Below are 18539 nucleotides of genomic sequence, written 5' to 3' on the forward strand. Positions count from 1 at the left end.
TTCCTGAGTAATCAAATTTATTAAGCCACGCGACTTTTGTTTTGATGTTATTGGAGAGTGCCCCAAGGTAAGTTGTCGGTGTAGTGCCAGCTAGACCGTGATGCTGAGAGGAATAGGTCCTCTATTGAGTCATGAATAGAAGTAAATTTAGGACATTCACCATAATTTAGGTCAACTCCCAAGCCAGAAATGGTAGGCATTTTGATACGTTGGTGAGCATTGAGAAGAGAGACTTCACGTGGGGGAGGAAGCCCTAATATATGCTGGACCCTTTTCATGGCAAAGCTAATTAGCCATAAATCACGTCTCACTCTATTTTCAGCACTCAATAAATTCTTAAATCTATTTTTGTCTCGAGGGCATACAAAAATAGCATCGGCCATACTACCTTGGGCCAAAATTGATGTTAATTATTGCATCTTCCATGGCCGATCAACCAATCACTGCTAAGAAAAATATCCCAGAATAGAACAATCGACGTAAATCCTATTTTTATCTGTTCTCGGCTGCAGCGTCCAGCATAATTATCACCAGCACCTGCAGCCATATTCACTGGCACGGTGTGATTTGTAACAGGATTGGCTGGTCACATACATTAGCAGAGATTAACTCGGTGCAGGATGGGCCAATGGCAGTGTGGTATATGCACAATTTGCTGTCTTTTTCGAAGCTATTGAAAGCTAAGTCGTGATTGTCTAACCTGTTTTAGCAGAAAGTGCCTTTTTAAGACAAACTATTGGCTAATGCAAGCTCCTTGACATTCTGCGCTAGTGTTGTTAGTTACTTTTAGTGACGCGGGAAAAGAGGAGACTCTATGGAACCACTGAGTCGTGGTCAACAATGATAACGTGCGGAGTAGAACAGGACCAGCATGTCCCCAGGGTGAGGTCTATATCAACTTGGATTTCCTCATGCAAATCGGCATCTTCTACTTCCCAGAACACCAACAGATCAGAATCTACAACAAGCTACAAACTATAGACAAAATGGTTGTCAGTCTACGACTGCCTCTCTCCTCTCCACGGACTATCACGTCCAGCATGATCTCTCCTCCCCTTAGTCCCGACTTCAACTTCGACTCCGACACTCTCACACCTTCCACCCTCCCAGCTCTGGAATATATCTCCGAGAAACTTTCCCAGAAATCACTACACGTCACATTACTAGTCGGTCGAGGTCAGCCCATGCCCACCGGCGAATCATCCGATCTCAACATCATCCCAGTCACACAGCTCGACCCGCAATCATGGAAAATCTTCTACAAGATCGTCGAAAAGGGAGCTAAGAAGTACTCTCTTGGCCAGGGCTGGACCGACGCTCTTGACCAACATGCTCGCCAACAAGTCAAGAACGAATACCTCATTGAACAATCCCTTCGACAGAACGAGATCCTCTTCAGTCAAGAGGGTTTGACCTTGCTGAATGTCGACCGCATCTACATCTTGAAGCGACGATTGTGTGTGCTCGCCCAGAACGATAAGAGCATCAAGAATGAAGAGAAATACCTTTCTTCTTGTGTCCAACTCCTCAACAAGACCATCACCAGCTGCCAGGGCCGACCATTTAGCTTCGGCTTCTTTCACCGTGCCTACGAACACCTCAATGTTACCGACGATCTCCTCAAGAAGGTTGCAGTGGCATACAAGGCGCGATATGGCCAGGAAGGCATTGTCATCATCACTCCGAAATCATCACCGGCACTTCCCGCAGTTGCTCCTCCTGCGGCCACCACTACTATTAAGAAAGAGACCACCCGCAAGTCACCGGTTATGCGCACCGCTGCTGCTAACACACGAGTCCGCCGACCAACCGTCATGGCTGCTGCTTCATCGTCGCCGGTATCACGCCATTACCGTGTTCCTTCTCGCGTCCCCTCGCGAGCTGGTACACCCAGGCGCGGACCAAAGACGCCAGTCTCAGCCTCCGATGTCACTCCAATCACCCGAAATGAGTGGAATATCCTCATCGGTCCTGAGTTCTGGCAGAACAAGCCTACTGTGACCATGTGGGTGCCTACACCTGCCGTGTCGGTCATTTGTTGAGTGACCACCAAAAAAAGAGATGGTCTTTAACAACTCCTTGAGCAATAAACCATTGCTCAAACCCAACCTCAGTGGTCCCAACACAGAACGCTGAGAGGATAATCCATTCATTGGATAAGACTCTGATGTCAGTCAAAGACGACATCATCGAGACATCCCGGATTCAGTCGACCGCGGTCTTGAAACTGCATATGTGCACTGCCTCACTCGCCACTGCGCAGATAGCGAGCTAGCTACGTGCCGATGCAGCTACGAAGTTACGAACAAAATCATGAAAGCATAGCATAGGGAACTTTACATGTATACATGTCACAGCAACATTTTTCATGTATATCGAGGCTTGAGCATGTTTTTTTTGCTCGCCTTTATTATTTTTAATTCAATTTTAATTTTAACACACAAATTTCATCCTCAACGAAGTAGAACATTCTTGCCTTTAGAGCTTTGCATTATGGTACCCAAGTACGATTCACCTGGGTATTTCATTGACTCATCGCATGTAGTACACTTGACCCAGTAGCATAGCCACCTTAGCAGCGCGTATATATATACCCGGGTTACAAAACGAGGCTGAATTGAAACTCCACGCTGCGCTACGATTGGCCCATCGTGGTCGTTGTTTAGTTTCGTTTATCGTGCATTAGGCTAGCCTGACGACTGGCTAGCCTCCGACTTGACTTAGCTGGGGTGAGCTTATTACTGGAAAACTGAATGTTCCGATCTGGAATTCTTATCGAGTTTCTGACTCGTTTTACTCTCCTTTTTATTTACGTGCATATATATATTCAAAATCGTTAGGTTTTCAATCAAATTGAGGCTATCGTGATTATTGTTATGTGAAAGGCCTACCTATAGGGTTACCGTACAGGAGTTGCGAGACTCCGAGCAATGGCATATCCACACCCCTCACAGACAATGCCCGCTTGGATCGTGTTTTATTGTGAGCACTCCATACGAATTGTTCCAATATTTTCATTTCGCTAAACAAGCTCAGCTTCAAGGACATGGGTGTTGAAATATGTGAGGAATCTCGAAGTAAGTAGCAAGCAAGTGTTGATTCATCCGATTTCCAGATTTCTGACGGATCTACCATAGTTCGACATTCTACCAAAACGGTGTTATGTGTATGTTTCATTATTATCAATGATTTGACCGCATATGCTCAGGATTAACGGCTCGGTATAGATTCCTTTCAGTGAACACTTATCCCGAAAAAGAGGCGGATCGCATACCAATACTGGCCCATTTCAATGCACCCCCGGTGCTGGCTACGAGAATGTGTGCGGAAATCAATGGCTATTTTGGATCGAGAAGCAGTTACGAAGAGGAAGACGACAGATTAAAGGGTTATAGTAAGCTGCCTTCCAGGGCCCTCGATCAAAAAGGAACAAGAAGACTGACGAAACAGGCACTTGGATGCGCTGCCTCGTAAAAATGATCCTCAAAGAACCCGCCGAGAACGGCAAGGACTACAAATGGTACGAAATGACCATGTTGAGTCACTGGGACGCGCTTGCAGAAACACATCAGATTCTGTGTATTGATACACCGGAAGACTTTCCCAAGAGGCTTTTGAAAGCGTTGTTAGAGCATTCGAGTCAAATGACTCAAAACTATTTCAGGGATCCGTTCTCGATGCATGCGCATTTGTTAGATCAGGTTGTGCAGTTGAATGATAAGTCTGTGTGGGCTATCAGGCATCCTATTCGGGATATCGAGAAGGTGCGCTCCCTTGTATCCTTATTGTCAATGTCATCATGTCAGACTGATTTGGAACGTATAGAGACGACCAACAGCAGGTCCAGACTTTGAGTCCATGCACGAAATCTCTCGACACACGATCCACATCTCGGAAGTGTTGCTTGTTACAATCCAGAACTTTGAGGCTCTGAGAGAGCAACAAGAGTATATGCACAACGAAAGTCTAAAGCTTAGCGAAGGCAAACTGGTACTTGGTAAAGAGTACCGTGAGCGAGCCCATGAGTATCTGAACTTTCAAATTCAGATGCTCAAAAGTCTGAGAGAACGATCTATTTCGAATCATTCGAGGCTGAGTAGTGAGATTGTTGTTGTATGTCCTCATGCAACCCTCTTGGGACGTATATGAGAAACCTGCTAAATTAACTGATACAGGCATATAACCGTATTGCTCAGCAAGACAATCGAGCCATGAGCTCAATCGCGTTTCTGACTATGACCTTCCTTCCTGCCGCCTTTATATCCGTGAGTCTTCTACCCCTCTGCTTTTTCCTACCCTAACTAATTTATTATAGTCCTTCTTCAGCACAACGTTCTTCAGCTTCGGCGAAGATGGACTGCAAGTCTCCAAACAAATGTGGCTGTACTGGGCCATAACCATCCCCTCAACGCTGATCATCATGATTATCTGGCGGTTGTGTCTCCATACAAAGGCACCGCTGACATATCGAAACATCAAGGATTTTGCCAAAGCCAGTCTTGAACGAAAGCAAAAGGAGCTGATTGAGAAGGTGGTTGTTTGATTTTGTAAAAAAAAATATATGCATATATATATATTGGCTAGGGTTAGGGTTGATGCAGAATACTCTTATGTAAGCCACATCGTTAATTGACGAATAGGATCTCGTTTCACGATCGTAGCGGAGACGGTAGTAGCGTACCTGAAGTTGTCCTATGGCCGATGGTTGCGGCTTGCGTGGAACTGTAATCTCTCTATCATTCCTTGGCTTGCTTTCTCGTCTATTCGGAGCCAGCCGATAATCGCAATGGTTCTTTTCACTATTTTGTCATGCATCTTTTGTATTAGGAATCTCTTTTGCATGAGATTTATCACCAGAAAGCGGCCAATTGATTGATTTGACCGTCCCGACCAGTCCCGGATTCTTGGCTATCCCCGCTCTCTCACACACACCATTTACCATTGATGAGGGAAAAGAAGAAATATGTTTTATTTTTATTGAGGGATAATTGTACGATACCTTACTTCGTCCATATTGAAGCTGAGAAGACCGAAAAATGGCTGGCTCAACGTGTCAATATAACGATGTCGATGGCGGCACCAACCACGCCAGCGAGGCGCCGAACCTCGGCATGCGTGTATCATTGTTCAGAAGCAAATTCGTTCTTCGAGCTGAACGGATTCATGGTCGGATTCCAGCCATCAAGAAAATACCACTATCGGCCATTGGGATGATCTCATTGATAGCTCTGATTAACATGTTGGTCTGGGCTGTTTGTGGTGTTGTGTTGGTATGCCTTCCTTCCTTATAGGGCTTGGGATGAACTGCTAACATGATATTTATAGCATTTTTATCCGTGAGTTATCCCATTGTCTATGCTAGTTGAGATCCAATGCCCGACTCTAACGTGAGACAGATCGTTGATATCCACGGCCGCAATATCATATTCATTAGGTTTGCGCCATGCCCTTGATGCAGACCATATCTCTGTATGATCCACCAGACTCAACCTTTGGATCGGCTTTGACTTACATAGATCAGGCAATCGATCTAATGACTCGCCGACTACTCGCAAGCGGTCAAAAGCCAGTCACCGTAGGAACATTCTTCTCTCTCGGCCATTCCACGTAAGTCCCGAGGCCAGCCAGAACACTCTCATACGTCTCGACTGACAAAACCAGAATCGTCATCATAACCTCCATCGTAGTCGCAGCAACAGCAGCAGCAGTATCAACCCGATTCGGTGGTTTCAGCACCGTCGGCGGGATTATAGGTACATCCGTCAGCGCCGCGTTTCTGATCCTGTTGGGAATCATGAATGCGTATATTCTGTACAAACTTGTCCAGCAGATGCGCAAAGTGCTTCGATTTTACCGACGACGACAGCGTGCAAACGAGCTTTCGGATGATGTGCAAGTAAATGAGGAGGAAATCGATATATGGAAGATTGAAGGAGGTGGATTCTTGTTTGCGGTTCTCAAGAAGATGTTTGTTCTTATTGATAGGTATTTTCTCTCTCGGAAACATGTGAATAAATTGCTGACTGACTGTTTAAGACCGTGGAAGATGTATCCCCTTGGAATTCTGTTTGGACTAGGATTTGATACCTCGTCCGAAATTGCTTTGTTGGGCATTTCGTCCATTGAAGCCACTCGGCACAGCAATTTTTGGGTTATCCTGATTTTTCCTCTTTTGTTTACTGGTATTACCACCCACTTATTTCTATACTTGGGCTATATTGACGGATTTCACAGCGGGAATGTGTCTTATCGATACAACAGATGGCGCATTGATGCTATCCCTATACCTCCAACCAGCCAAAAACTTCCTCCCGCCCACAAAAGTAAGAGAAGAAAGAGACCCAGAAGCCAATACAGAGACAACCCGACTTGCAACCCCCGAAGATGACAACGCAGACCAACCCAGAACAACAATCATTGCCGGCACTGAATCCAATAACCGCGACCCCATAGCATTCCTCTACTACTCCATCGTCCTCACAGCTCTAACCATCATAGTAGCCCTGGTAATTGGTACGATCCAAGTACTCAATCTTGTGCTGAATGTCACGGAGGCCACGGGCCGGTTCTGGGACGGAGTGCAGACTGCGAGTGATTACTATGATGCAATTGGTGGTGGTATCTGTGGCTGTTTTGTAGTTGTGGGATTATCGAGTGTGGCTTGCTATAAGCCGTGGAGGAGGTGGGTTGGTGTTGATGTTGATGGCAGTCGTGCACTGGACAGCCAAGAAGAAGATGTTCAGAGGCAAGAAGGAGATGGCACTGGGAGCGGATTTAGAGTTGAGCCTGATCAAGGAACATCTGCACCTGTGGTCGTGATTCAACCAGATATAAAGGCGAACCATTCTTAGTATATAGCCTGATATATGTACAATACCTTTTCTTTCCCTCATATATATACAGAATTCATCGAGTACACCTCTCGCTAGCAGGCCTCCACCCAACCCCCAACCCCTCCATAACCAACCTCTCCCTCTCCTCCCACGTCCTTCCCCCCTTTTCCAGATCAATAACATGTCCTCCTGAAGTCCTTTCTCGCACACCACTAGAATCGAATTTCCATCCATGCGCCTTTTTGGCATATCGCCTCAAATCTCGCTCAAATGTGGTATCGCCTGACCAGCCCAGTACAGCGCAACCAACTGTGCGCCAGGGAGAGATGATGATATCGACTCGTCGATGGGGGTTGGGATTCTTCACGGGCTCGGCTTCAGCGTCAGCTTCAGCGTTGTTGGTGCTGGTGGGAGCAGCCTCAAAATTCGGATCCTGCCAAACAACAAGCGCTTTATCCAAACTATCGAAATGATGCGAACCTGGATCACCGCGAAACGGCAGCGTTTGTTGCTCTCTATTTGACGTCGTCATGTGCAAAGCTAACGTATGTGTGATCCAGCCTTCACTCTCAAGACTACCGACTACATCGATGACAAGATCCTTGGTAACGCGCTCATCACGATGGCTCAATATCAAATCTATATCCCCTGATGTTTCTTTTCCACGACGATACCCACCTACAATGATACACTCAATCCCCTGACCGTCATATTCACACCCCGGTCGGACCATATTCGCATGTCGATGAATCGTCTTTGCAATTTCGGCTACTTCTGCTCGTGGGATACCAGCTAGAAACTCATCGTAATATTTCAGACCAATCTGCTGTACACGAGACAGGCTATTCCATCCATGCTCAATCACATCATCCAAATCGCGCCATTGACGCTGATAATAAAAATCCCTAGCAGTCTTTGCGCCCACACCCCAAATATTATAGAATTGGTGGATGGTGTTAATCACCGGGTCGGAATCGAGCACATTGGCAGCCTCCAATTTCCCATCGGCACTTTTCCGGAACTCAACGAATAAATTAGCTATCTTTGTGTCGCATCCCGGTAGGGTGAGGACTTCGACCGGTGTCCTTAATTCATAAGGATATGCCGCCAGTGCTGCGATCGAGGTGCTATACGCCCGTACCCCAATTTCGTCGAGGGTCAATTCTCGCACTTTGCGGATTTTGATGAGCTGGTTGATGAATGCTTCGTTTGGTGGGTGGAGTGGTGCCGAACGCATGCAGGCGTACAGTACACGGTTTTGCACCCAGTCTGGTGCTGGCGGAATCAAAATTGTGGCATCGTGTTCGGATGTTGATTGTCTGGACAATGTTGGTGGGTGGTAGTGTTGTGAGCTGTCCTTCCCTCCATGTCTTGACGATGAGGTGAATCTTGAGGTGTATAAGGATTGAGAAGTTGGAGCAGGTCCGGATGTAGCATCGCCTATAGCTCGGGCTAAGATGCCTTCGCTGTCCTTGACTCCTGAGGTACGTAGATACTTCTTCACCGAAGTCAACTCTTGTGGGCGCACAGTTACTTTTCCATGATAGACGACAAATGGCTCGATATCCAGCGCTCTCCTTGCTTTGATAGACTGGGTGATCCATTCGAGCTTAACGACCTTGACGTGACTTTCCGGCACAATAGAGTCCTGCTCTTGTTGTGTCGTCGTTTTGATCGTACTAATAGACGACTGAGATACTAGTCTGTTGGCCCCCCCAGGTTTCCCCTGTACCGGCGACGGGGCCCTACTGTCTACGCCAACGCTTTCAGATTCCGTACTACTCAGCTCAAGAGGATCCTGTTGGTGCCATCCCTTCCCTTTTGGGGACACCAATCGTCTCCTCTTCGCCGACGGCGACGACTCCGACTCCGATGCTGACTTTGTCCCTCTCTTAGAATCACCCACCGCAGGCCAAGACCCAACAACCTCCTCCGTCCAAACCCCTCTTGCCCTCAGCTCTAACGCCGCCCGTTTTCGTTGAGTGATCGTGCCCAGAAATATCCTTGCTTCGGAGACATCATATGTCAAGGTCGCCTTGGATCTGCCTAGTTCATCTTCTAGGGTATCCAGTTCTTCCAAGGCCAAGCGAGTCGGGAGGACGAACATGGGTGGGTAGTCCGCGAAGAGGGGCTGTGGGAATGCTCCGTTGTCATTTGCGGGAGGTGATGAGGTTGGTGCTCGGGGAATGGATGCGGTTATTGACATATTAGGAATAGTATGGTATTATATATATAGATAGATAGATCGGAGTATATTCATGTCATTTGGTCGAGGTAACAATAGGCCAGCCTGCGGGAGTAACAATATGTGCGTTCGGCCTGTTGCATGGTGTCGCGTGAGGACTCGAGCATTGTGCTCCAACAATGCCAATCATCACAAGAAAGATGAATCTAGTGCACCCAGAAACAAGTGGTTTAAAATGTGGGTCGTGTTATAGAGTCGCCAGGACGGAGTACAGGAGAACGGAGTGCTCCGTAGGTGTATGAAGATGAATCCCACTCGAGTCCCGGGAAGATTTAAGCTTACTTTGGTTGGCGCCCGCGTCATTGCGTCATCCGTCCGTCCATCCTTCCATATTCCACACTCCGTAGGACTCAGCATAGTTAAGTTACGAGAAAATATCGATAAGAAACAGTATGTATATTGTGCAGATAATACAATTTTACAAATCATAAAGTAATGGTAAATAAATCATGCTCAAGACAAAAATAAAGTCCAAACACACAGAAGGAGCATACGAATTTTCAGAGGATTTCGCTAACCCCAGGCGCCATTGAATCGTAACAAGAACACACATGGACAATTAGTAGACAGAGGTGAGGGGGGATATATGTGTATAACTCTATAAGAAATAGTCGTTTTCGCTTCATTGCAATGGCCGTGAACTGCCCATCTCACCATACCGACCACGACTCTTGGTCGTATCATAGGCATTGACAATCCTCATTTGCTGGCCACCTTCATCGGCCTGACTAAACGCATAACCACGCTGTTTGCGCATGCGTTGTACCTGGCGGACTTTGCGGATGGCCTTTTGGAATTGTTCCATGCGAGGTCGGTAGTCTTGCACGTTGTATTTTTGTATTTCTTGCACGTGGTGGTATGTTTGTGGCCTGTACATTCGTTTGACATATTTCCATACGAAGTCGCGGCTGAGGCACATGACAGGCAATAAAACGGCCATGAGGTAGAATTGTGGGATCGAGAAGACAACAGGAATGATGCCGTGGTATTCTGTGGAGAAGCCAATGGCCGGTGCTGCGAAACCGTAGGCAGGCAGGAATACAAGCCACAGTAGCAAAGATCCTGGGATCGCAATCAAATGGTATTTGGTCCATGTGTTGGTGATTAGAGATGCTTTTCCGAGCACCGTCACAAGCACGGCTGTGTACATGGCTGTGCCCCAGACCCAGTGACCGGTGACCATACCATTCTTCTCTTTGAGGTCGCCGTAGAAGATACACTCGCCGACGATGTACGTAATCAATGAGTGGTAAAAGCCATTGGCAATCCAAGACCAGAAGTTTCGAATTCTAAAGAATACACCTTTCTGGCCCAGCTGATAGAGTTGGGGATATCGGTCCAATAGTCTGGCAGACACAAATTGATCCACGATACCAAGCGCGAATGGCGGGAGAACGGTAAAGATGACGTTGAAGAAGGTCAACGTCCACGATTCATAGATAACCTCGCCAGAAAAGGCGTTTTGGAAGGAATACTGTCACAGTGTTAGTAGTCTCTTTGAATGAGCTGACGGATAAAAAACTCACCCAGAATTGAGTCATGTTCAAGGCAATGTTCTTGTAGAAAGAGAACAAGATGACTTGACTAATACGGTGATATGACCATGAACCATGAACAAGAAGAAGTTTACGCAAGAATCGAAATTGGGCAATCGAGATATCGGCGGCACGAGCAGCCTGAAGACCTTCAAGACCACTAATACCAACACCCACATGAGCGGCTTGAATCATGGAAACATCGTTAGCGCCGTCACCAATGGCTAAAAGAAGCGCCTTCTTATGACGCTTGACAAGCTTGACGACGAGAGCTTTCTGAAGAGGCGAGACTCGACTGAAACAATTATTAGTCGTGTCACGTAAGTTGTAATTTGTAATGTGAAGGTACTTACCAGCAAATAACTGCCTTACAAAGAACAGCCAAATCCAAAAAGAGTTTTTCCATATCCTTTTCAAGAGCAAAGGTCAACGATTTACCATCAATAATCAACGCAAGAGGCTCCATTTCGCCCCCAGAACTGATTTGACTCTGAGCTGCGGACAGTTTCTTCGTCAAATTCTCATTCGTTGCAGCAGAGTTTTCCTCGTTAACAATCAAAAGGGACATATCTTCCGAGATCAATTTGCAGGACATGCCGATGTTGATTGCGGTTTCCTGTCTATCACCCGTCAAGACCCAGACTTTGATACCAGCTTGCTGGAGAGTGTGGATCGTGTCGGGAACGCCGTCTTGAAGTCTGTCCTCAATAGCCGTGGCGCCAAGAAGGTAAAAGTCCTTTTCAATGAGTTCTGATGCCTTGTCCAGCTCGTCCTGGCGATTACCACTGATAGTGGTTGCAGCCTTCTCGTAAATCTGAAGCCATTGCTGAATCTCGTCTTCTGGAACCTCGCGCATTGCCAGACACAGTGTTCGTAGACCCTCAGTGGCGTACTCTTCCAGATGCTGCAGTGTTGCGTCAACAATGGGATTATCTGGGTGAAGACGTTCCAAGATGACGGTATCGGCACCCTTGCAGAACACTCTCACTTTGCCGTCTGGGCATCGATAAATGGTAGACATTCTCTTCCTCGTTGAGTTGAATTCGCACACCGCCAACAGTTCGTACTCGTACTCTTGACCATCTATAGTGATCTGTACGGTCCGTGGCTTACGATTCGTGAACCGATATCCAAGCATAACAGCACCTTCGACCAATGCACCCTCATCGGGAGAGGCAGCCTGGTACTTGATTTCACCAGGTCTGTCGTCTCTCTTTTCCGGGATTACAGTGTGGCAGATTGCTAGCAAGGCCAGGAATTGATGAATAATCTCTGCCGTTGGGTGCGACTTGAGATTCTCATGCAGCTGTTTGAAATCGTGAATCCCAATTTCGTTACCTGGGGCCGCTTTCCTGTCTTCTGGGACATCGCCACCGTACTGGATTCCACCGATCGAGCACTGCTTGAATTCCATCATGTTGCAGGTCAAAGTTCCTGTTTTGTCCGAGAAAATATATTCAATCTGGCCAAGCTCTTCAACCAACGATGACGTTCGACATGTTGCTGGAGTATCGGTTTTGTCGTAGTAAATATCCAAGTCCGAATTAATAAGAAGAGCCTGGAAGTACTTGACGATTTCAATGGTGACGAAAAGCGAAATCGGAACTAAATTCGAAAAGAGGACCCAGTTTGTTGCAATGTCCAGGAAGAACTGCTTGACGACATTATAGTTACCGTAGTATAGATATGACAGCTTATCGCCCAATGTTTTGCGAGTAATCAAATCACCGACGGATGTAATGACACTCAAAGTGATGAGAATTGCGACAAGGATCAAAATCTGCAAATTGACAGTATGCTCGACAGCGGTTCTCTTGATAGGGGTGGCAGTTGCATTCCGCAGCAGCTTTGTCTCGTGACCGGTAAACACGACAATTCCATGAATCCAGGGTGTGTTACGGAGGGTAGCACCACGAAGAAGTAGTTGTTCTGGTGTCAATGGGAGCTCCTTTTCGCCTCCACCGGCATGCATTGTCATTGTAGCCTCATAAGTGTAGAGGCTACTGTTGGGTTGTTCAGATCGTAGACGTCCACTCAGTCTGCTGAGATCGCTGGGGTTCACAAGATGTGCCGTTTCTGGAATGGCTTGTTTGACTTTGAGGTTGGTCTCACCATCGAGATTGGCGGTTTCAATATAACAAAGACCCTCGGGCTCGGAACTTGCCAGGAGTACGAGATCTGCGGGGAACGGCTGTTCAGATTCCACGCGAACGATATCACCTACAGCGACATCCAGCCATTTGGTTTCTTGAAACTGAGAGCCCTTGAGGACTAGAGCTTTGGATGTGTTCAACAGGGTGTCGGAAGCTCTTCGCTTATAATCTTCAACCAATTCTTTAATAGCCGATACCAACAGCACAAGACATAACGGCACGATCGTGGTATATCGATTCGTGGGCGTAACATTCGGGATCTGTTGCAGACAAGCGGTAAACAAGAAAAACAAGTTGGCGTATTTGGAGAATTGCTCGTAAAGAAACTTGGGTATAAAGGTGATGATGTTGTATTTGGCTGTCGAGATATGATTGTCGACGTATTTTTGCGAGGAATTAGCTGGCGCGTTGTTGAGCATGATGGTCCTTGGTCCGAGAGTCGAGGGATCAACTTTTCTTCTGCCAAATCGAAAGCCCGAACTTCGTCTCTTTGCCTTTTTGACGCTGTTGTCGTCTTGAATTCTTGAGCCCCGTGCTCCAGCTTCCGTCAGAGGGAGATCCATCTCTGAATACTCATTACCCATGCCGAGCATGTTCTTCGCTTTACCCATCAACCCACCACCCAAGCTCAAAATGCTATTCCGTTCATGTTGTTGCCGTACCCGACCACTTGATATATTCTCATCCACATCATTGTAGTAGTCGTGCATGTGCTCATCTTCGTAATCGTCAATATCCGAGTATCTCTGGAAATTACTCAGACCGGATGTCTGAGAATATGTGCGATGTGCGGGTGCGCCGAGATATGGGTCGCTTCCAGCCGGACGTTCAACATGCAATCCTGCGTTTGGATGCGCTCCAGCACCTGCTGGATGTCTGCCTCCAACAAAGTCATCGTAAGAAACTGACGGTCGCGGCTGGTCAGAATCATCGATATCATATTGCTCTAAAAGTCGGTCATCGTCTACCGGCGGATGCTGGCCGGTATTGTAAACGGACGCGTTGCTGCTCTCATCTAGCTGTAATAAGTCGCCGCCATTCCGGCCAGCGGATGGATGACTTCCAGGAGGCCGACCGCTGGCCATCGTACGATGGGCGAGCTGACAGCCTTTGGGTTATCGCAGGCGGAGGGGGGAAGTGTGGAATCAGAAAAAATGCCCCTGAAGCATTGGCGCCGAGATTGAGATCGAGATCGAAAGTGGTTGTTTCAGTTAAGTATGAGTCGCAAAAGGGACGTTGAAACGATGGCGAACAATCTAGTTATCGACTTTCGACTGTGATACCAATAACCAGAGAAGCAGAAAATGGAAGTGAGCAAGTCTCGTAAAGATTTGAATCTAAATGCGAAAATAGCGTTGTCGTTCACAAGAAGTGTCTCAGCAGATCAGCTAAAGTTACGTCTCCGTACAAATAAAGCTGTGGTCCGGAGAGCCCTCGGAGGGGCCAATCAGCAGCCGCCCCGGGGACATCCAATGTCTAAGCCACTTCTAGAAACTCTTGACCGTATTGAGAGTGTAATATTACAAAACATTCCTTTTCATGCTGATGTTCAGGGGCAGGTTCGGCGTATGAGGATCGTCATGCCACGCAAAGTCATACAAGGTACGTACTGTCGTACGTGGTGTTCATTTTGGCGGAGTTTCATGCTTTCTATGTTGCTCCACTCAAAATGTCGCTTTGAACTGTTGAAGTCTTCGTATTTCGTAACTTTGTTACTAACTAACGAATTATTCGTCGCGAAAAAGCTGTGCATTCTAATAATACACTGATCGGATTACATCGCCATTGCGGCAAAGGATGTACAGAGTAGTATGTATGCTGCCACGAGTTTCGTAGGTGGGCTAGGTCAAGATCGCCGCCCAGGCAGCTATGAAACTCCTTCAAACCAGGGGCATCGCCTCCACAAGCAATCTTGGAGGCGTTATCCATCCGGAACCCAGCGGCTGATCTGCGGCAGCTTGCTCGTCATGTTGCTGACACGGGGGTTTACACAACTATTATGATATTTTGTATAATTGTTTGATGTGCTTCATCTTATCCTTCACGATCGTTCTCCGCATTGGCTTCTGATGCGCGGTTCACTTTTGCGCGCCGGGCCAGGTCGGCTTCAAGCGCCTTGCTTATCATACCGTTGAGTTCTAGCACTTTTTGTTGCGCGAGATTGGTCTTGTTGATGACTTCCAACGCGCTCACTGGACTGCCCGCAGATTTATACACGGCACATGTTTCGCCGGTATTGTTCAGAGCAATGATCAAATCGCCTTTAGATGCTTGTTCCTCTTTGCGCGTAGCATCTAAAATAAGAACCTTTCCTTCATGAAACGACTGGAATGTGATTGCTAAAGGTTTGTGGGTGATGTTCAATGGTACCGGAACTCGTTCGTTAATGCCGAATACTGTAACCTGGCCATCTTTGACCTCGATATCGGGACGTCGAAAATGTTGCAGACCAGCCATAATGCCAATGCAGGCCGAGTCGATTAGGTTGCCATCAAAGTTAGTCACATGGACATCGGCTCGTATATTCCAGCAGCTTTTGCCTTTTAAAATGCATAAAGATTCCGTATCGAGGGCATTAGAATGACGAATGACACGGTCAAGTACTCGCGATACATAAGTTTCGAACTCGCTTTGTCTGGGAGAGTATTAGAAATATGTGTGATGCACGAGAGAGATCCTAGCATACCGAAGATTTTCCCAAGCAGGAGATCCCATAGCTGTAAGCTCCATAGCAATCAAAAATGTACCATCGCTTTGGCGGTCGTCGCGGGGTTTGGATACTTCGGCGGATATGCGCACAACCAGACTAGAAACAATTCAATGAGTTTACGATCGTATACGGAGCACAAATTTGTAACACACCTTGTCTGTCCGAGCTGAACCTTGACATGTCCATATTCCTCACCGAATGTTACTGAGAGAGGTCGAAAAGCATCGGCATCGCGCCCATCGACGCGGATATTCTCAAGCAAAGCTTCGAGGATGAATTCCCGCTCTGCTAACGACAGCGGTGTTTCTTTGGACATGATTTTGTTATGAGATGCTGTCAATATAGAATCAAATTTTCGGCCGGTCAGTGACGGTGTATTAGCAGGATCATTGAAAACGAACAAGAGTAAACGATCAAGCTCCCAAGAACTTTTTGGCGGCAGATCAAATTAGATCTGCGGACTGGGATGTTTTTGGCCAATCAATCCAGGGCGGTGAACAGCACTGTCAATACTTCCACATATCTATCGCATCTTCACTTGACCTGCAACAACTTACAATAAACAACCCTGAAGTGGGATTGAATCACAATCGGCCAAAATGACTACAGGTAAAATATCCAGATAAATCATTCTATATCTACTTTTGCTAATTTTACAGCCCATCGTCCCACATTCGACCCTGCTCAAGGCAAAGAGGCCCTTCGTGGTCCAGCCTACCATCAACGACTCTTGCCAGCTTACATGCATCTCAAAACTCGGTACGCAGACAATGCTACGAATATACAAGGCTACAGCTAACATATGCCGGAATAGTCAACCAGGACAAGGCGGCGCAGCCGATGGACCACGCGATCTACGAGCAGAATTATTAGCGGCCGAAGCTGCGCATTTCGCAAAGCTCAAGGGCGTCACGGATGAGGTGCCTGCTGAGCCAGTTCCGAAGCTCAAACGTGATCTTGAGGAGGATACAGAAGCCAATCTCGATGCAGAAGATATAGAGGCCAAAAGGCGAAGGATACTTGAAGAAACGAGGGATATAGACGCCGACTCGATAGGGTCGGATTCGGATAGCAGTGAAGAAGAGAGGTACCTCCATAACCTCCATGTAAGCTTGGATTCTGTGTTCAATCTGACATAGATTCAGTGACGACGAAGAAGATGAGGCCGCAGAACTCATGCGTGAACTCGAAAAGATCAAACGAGAGCGACAAGAACAAAAAGAGAAGGAGGTTAGTCATATCAACAGTCACAGTTTCCCGATTATTCCTGACACAGTGGTATAGGAACGCGAAAGAGAAGCCAAAGAACAAGAGCAGCGAGAATATGAAATTGCGCGCGGCAATCCCTTATTGAATCCACAGGATTTCAACATCAAGCGTCGCTGGGATGATGACGTTGTCTTTAAGAATCAAGCACGTGGTAGTGAAGTCAAGAGAGGGCCGGAGTTTGTCAATGTAAGTCTTGCCCCTCAGTTATACAACGTCGTGTACTCATATTCTTTAGGATCTCCTGCGATCTGACTTTCATAAACGATTTATGGTGAGTTGTCTCCTATCAGCGAACTTATTATATTCATGGTCTCTAATTGTGGATAGTCGAAATATGTACGATGATTATGTGGTGCCTCATGGGATTGGTATTGGCGTTTTAGAATTGATGGGTTCCTTGATAGTTCTTTATCATCGACTTTTGAATGAAGTTTGTCCATGTCTTCTGATCATCTCATATTGATATACACTATTCTTCGCCTTGTACCACTATGTTATATAAGATCTACCAGAGGAAAAAAAGAGGAGGAAGAAGGATGTAAATGCAAACAGCAAAAGAAAAAGAGCAAAAAAAAGAGGATGACAAGAGTGGGATTCGAACCCACGCCCTTTCGGACTAGCGTAGATCAATCAGATGATCTGATGATATCTGATTGGCCACCTTAAGCTAGCGCCTTAGACCGCTCGGCCATCTTGCCGTGATCACAATCCAAATAAATGAACCTATCAAGCTGAACTGAATGCCAGTTGGCCGAATAATAATATGTTTCCATGATGGCTCTTGCGTAGGGTCCCTGAGTTCAACAAGAAGTCAAATTTCAGGGATTGGCACGAGATGGCTTCAGGGCGCTAAATCATGTACGGAGTACCGAGTGATAGGTGTTTTGCTTCATACAACCCGCTCGCTGGAATAAGACTTACATGCATGGTGTTGAAAGTGGCAGAAAAGTTGGGCGGAGAGCAACTGAGATAGCATCAAACAATCAACCTCCTTCTCCAACAATACTCACTCATACTCCAGAATAAAACACAATGGACTCCCAAGCTACCGGCAAAGCTCTGCACAGTGAGTCTTTTTTTCTATCTTACGACCGACATACAGGCAATAATCTTAACCACCGATTTCCCCGCGCGACTGTGCGGGGAATTGCTCGAATACAGGCCGCATAAACACCGATATCACGCAGTTACTACAACGATTTGAGAATATACTTGCGCCTTCAAGGGTATGATTCTTGTAAATCCACTAATAAGTGACAACCATGGGCTAAAGATAGCGGGAACAGGTCGAAAACCCAGATAATGCCTACACAGCAGTTGGCGTCTACAATCTCAATGTCGAAACGACAGCTCTCGTCAGTCAGCCCATTTCAATTTCCTCCCGATTCTGGCACTAACTGTTCTTATCTGTGGAATAGGTCCGCGCCGCAGAAGACCTCCTCTCCCTCACGCGTTTCATGAAAGAAGCATGGCTCTTCGAGAAACTCAACACTGTCGGTGAGGATGAGCATGACACTCGGCGGAACCAGAAGCTGGAAGAAGATGTGGCTGCTGTCAAGGAGGCGGTTCAGAGAGGGCTTGTAGGGGATAATAAGACTACATAGTGGGAAGTGAAGTGATACTCTACTCGGTTTCTGGGTTCTTATTCCAGTTTGAGGGGCTCTATAGGCGCATCTTCTAGGTTATTTGTTTTTACTTTCGATATGGCGTTGATATGCATGGGATATGGAGCGTTTATGTTTTCAATGTCGCCTGTGATGATAAATGATATATTGGTATAAAAAATAATGATAT

General features: G+C 46.6%; 8 protein-coding genes across 8 annotated transcripts; 5 read left to right on the top strand and 3 right to left on the bottom strand.

Annotated features, from left to right (window-relative positions):
* Positions 1–986: 986 nt before the first annotated feature.
* EYB26_005764 (uncharacterized protein) lies at positions 987–2042 on the top strand (the record flags this gene model as incomplete). The annotated part of the gene is made up of 1 exon (XM_054265047.1): positions 987–2042. One exon carries the CDS (start codon positions 987–989, stop codon positions 2040–2042), a length of 1056 nt encoding a protein of 351 aa, XP_054121022.1.
* An 888-nt stretch (positions 2043–2930) lies between these two features.
* On the top strand, positions 2931–4543 carry EYB26_005765 (uncharacterized protein; the record flags this gene model as incomplete). The annotated part of the gene is made up of 8 exons (XM_054265048.1): positions 2931–2982; positions 3037–3077; positions 3138–3166; positions 3228–3394; positions 3451–3764; positions 3826–4113; positions 4176–4265; positions 4316–4543. 8 exons carry the CDS (start codon positions 2931–2933, stop codon positions 4541–4543), a joined length of 1209 nt encoding a protein of 402 aa, XP_054121023.1.
* A 493-nt stretch (positions 4544–5036) lies between these two features.
* On the top strand, positions 5037–6851 carry EYB26_005766 (uncharacterized protein; the record flags this gene model as incomplete). The annotated part of the gene is made up of 7 exons (XM_054265049.1): positions 5037–5270; positions 5326–5336; positions 5397–5469; positions 5522–5607; positions 5662–5985; positions 6037–6182; positions 6235–6851. 7 exons carry the CDS (start codon positions 5037–5039, stop codon positions 6849–6851), a joined length of 1491 nt encoding a protein of 496 aa, XP_054121024.1.
* Positions 6852–6906: 55 nt separating this feature from the next.
* On the bottom strand, positions 6907–9039 carry EYB26_005767 (uncharacterized protein; the record flags this gene model as incomplete). The annotated part of the gene is made up of 1 exon (XM_054265050.1): positions 6907–9039. The coding sequence occupies one exon, from the start codon at positions 9037–9039 to the stop codon at positions 6907–6909; it is 2133 nt and encodes a 710-aa protein (XP_054121025.1).
* Positions 9040–9700: 661 nt separating this feature from the next.
* On the bottom strand, positions 9701–13851 carry EYB26_005768 (uncharacterized protein; the record flags this gene model as incomplete). The annotated part of the gene is made up of 3 exons (XM_054265051.1): positions 9701–10552; positions 10605–10908; positions 10967–13851. The coding sequence occupies 3 exons, from the start codon at positions 13849–13851 to the stop codon at positions 9701–9703; spliced, it is 4041 nt and encodes a 1346-aa protein (XP_054121026.1).
* A 949-nt stretch (positions 13852–14800) lies between these two features.
* Positions 14801–15792, bottom strand: EYB26_005769 (uncharacterized protein; the record flags this gene model as incomplete). The annotated part of the gene is made up of 3 exons (XM_054265052.1): positions 14801–15401; positions 15453–15572; positions 15629–15792. The coding sequence occupies 3 exons, from the start codon at positions 15790–15792 to the stop codon at positions 14801–14803; spliced, it is 885 nt and encodes a 294-aa protein (XP_054121027.1).
* Positions 15793–16075: 283 nt separating this feature from the next.
* Positions 16076–17090, top strand: EYB26_005770 (uncharacterized protein; the record flags this gene model as incomplete). The annotated part of the gene is made up of 7 exons (XM_054265053.1): positions 16076–16085; positions 16136–16235; positions 16291–16563; positions 16622–16706; positions 16761–16931; positions 16981–17016; positions 17073–17090. 7 exons carry the CDS (start codon positions 16076–16078, stop codon positions 17088–17090), a joined length of 693 nt encoding a protein of 230 aa, XP_054121028.1.
* A 687-nt stretch (positions 17091–17777) lies between these two features.
* Positions 17778–18349, top strand: EYB26_005771 (uncharacterized protein; the record flags this gene model as incomplete). Its single annotated transcript, XM_054265054.1, has 4 exons — positions 17778–17811; positions 17907–17971; positions 18032–18100; positions 18164–18349. 4 exons carry the CDS (start codon positions 17778–17780, stop codon positions 18347–18349), a joined length of 354 nt encoding a protein of 117 aa, XP_054121029.1.
* Between the last annotated feature and the right edge of the window lie 190 nt (positions 18350–18539).

This window comes from Talaromyces marneffei, chromosome 4, assembly GCF_009556855.1.
Source record: "Talaromyces marneffei chromosome 4, complete sequence".
In the NCBI taxonomy this organism is placed as follows: domain Eukaryota; kingdom Fungi; phylum Ascomycota; class Eurotiomycetes; order Eurotiales; family Trichocomaceae; genus Talaromyces; species Talaromyces marneffei.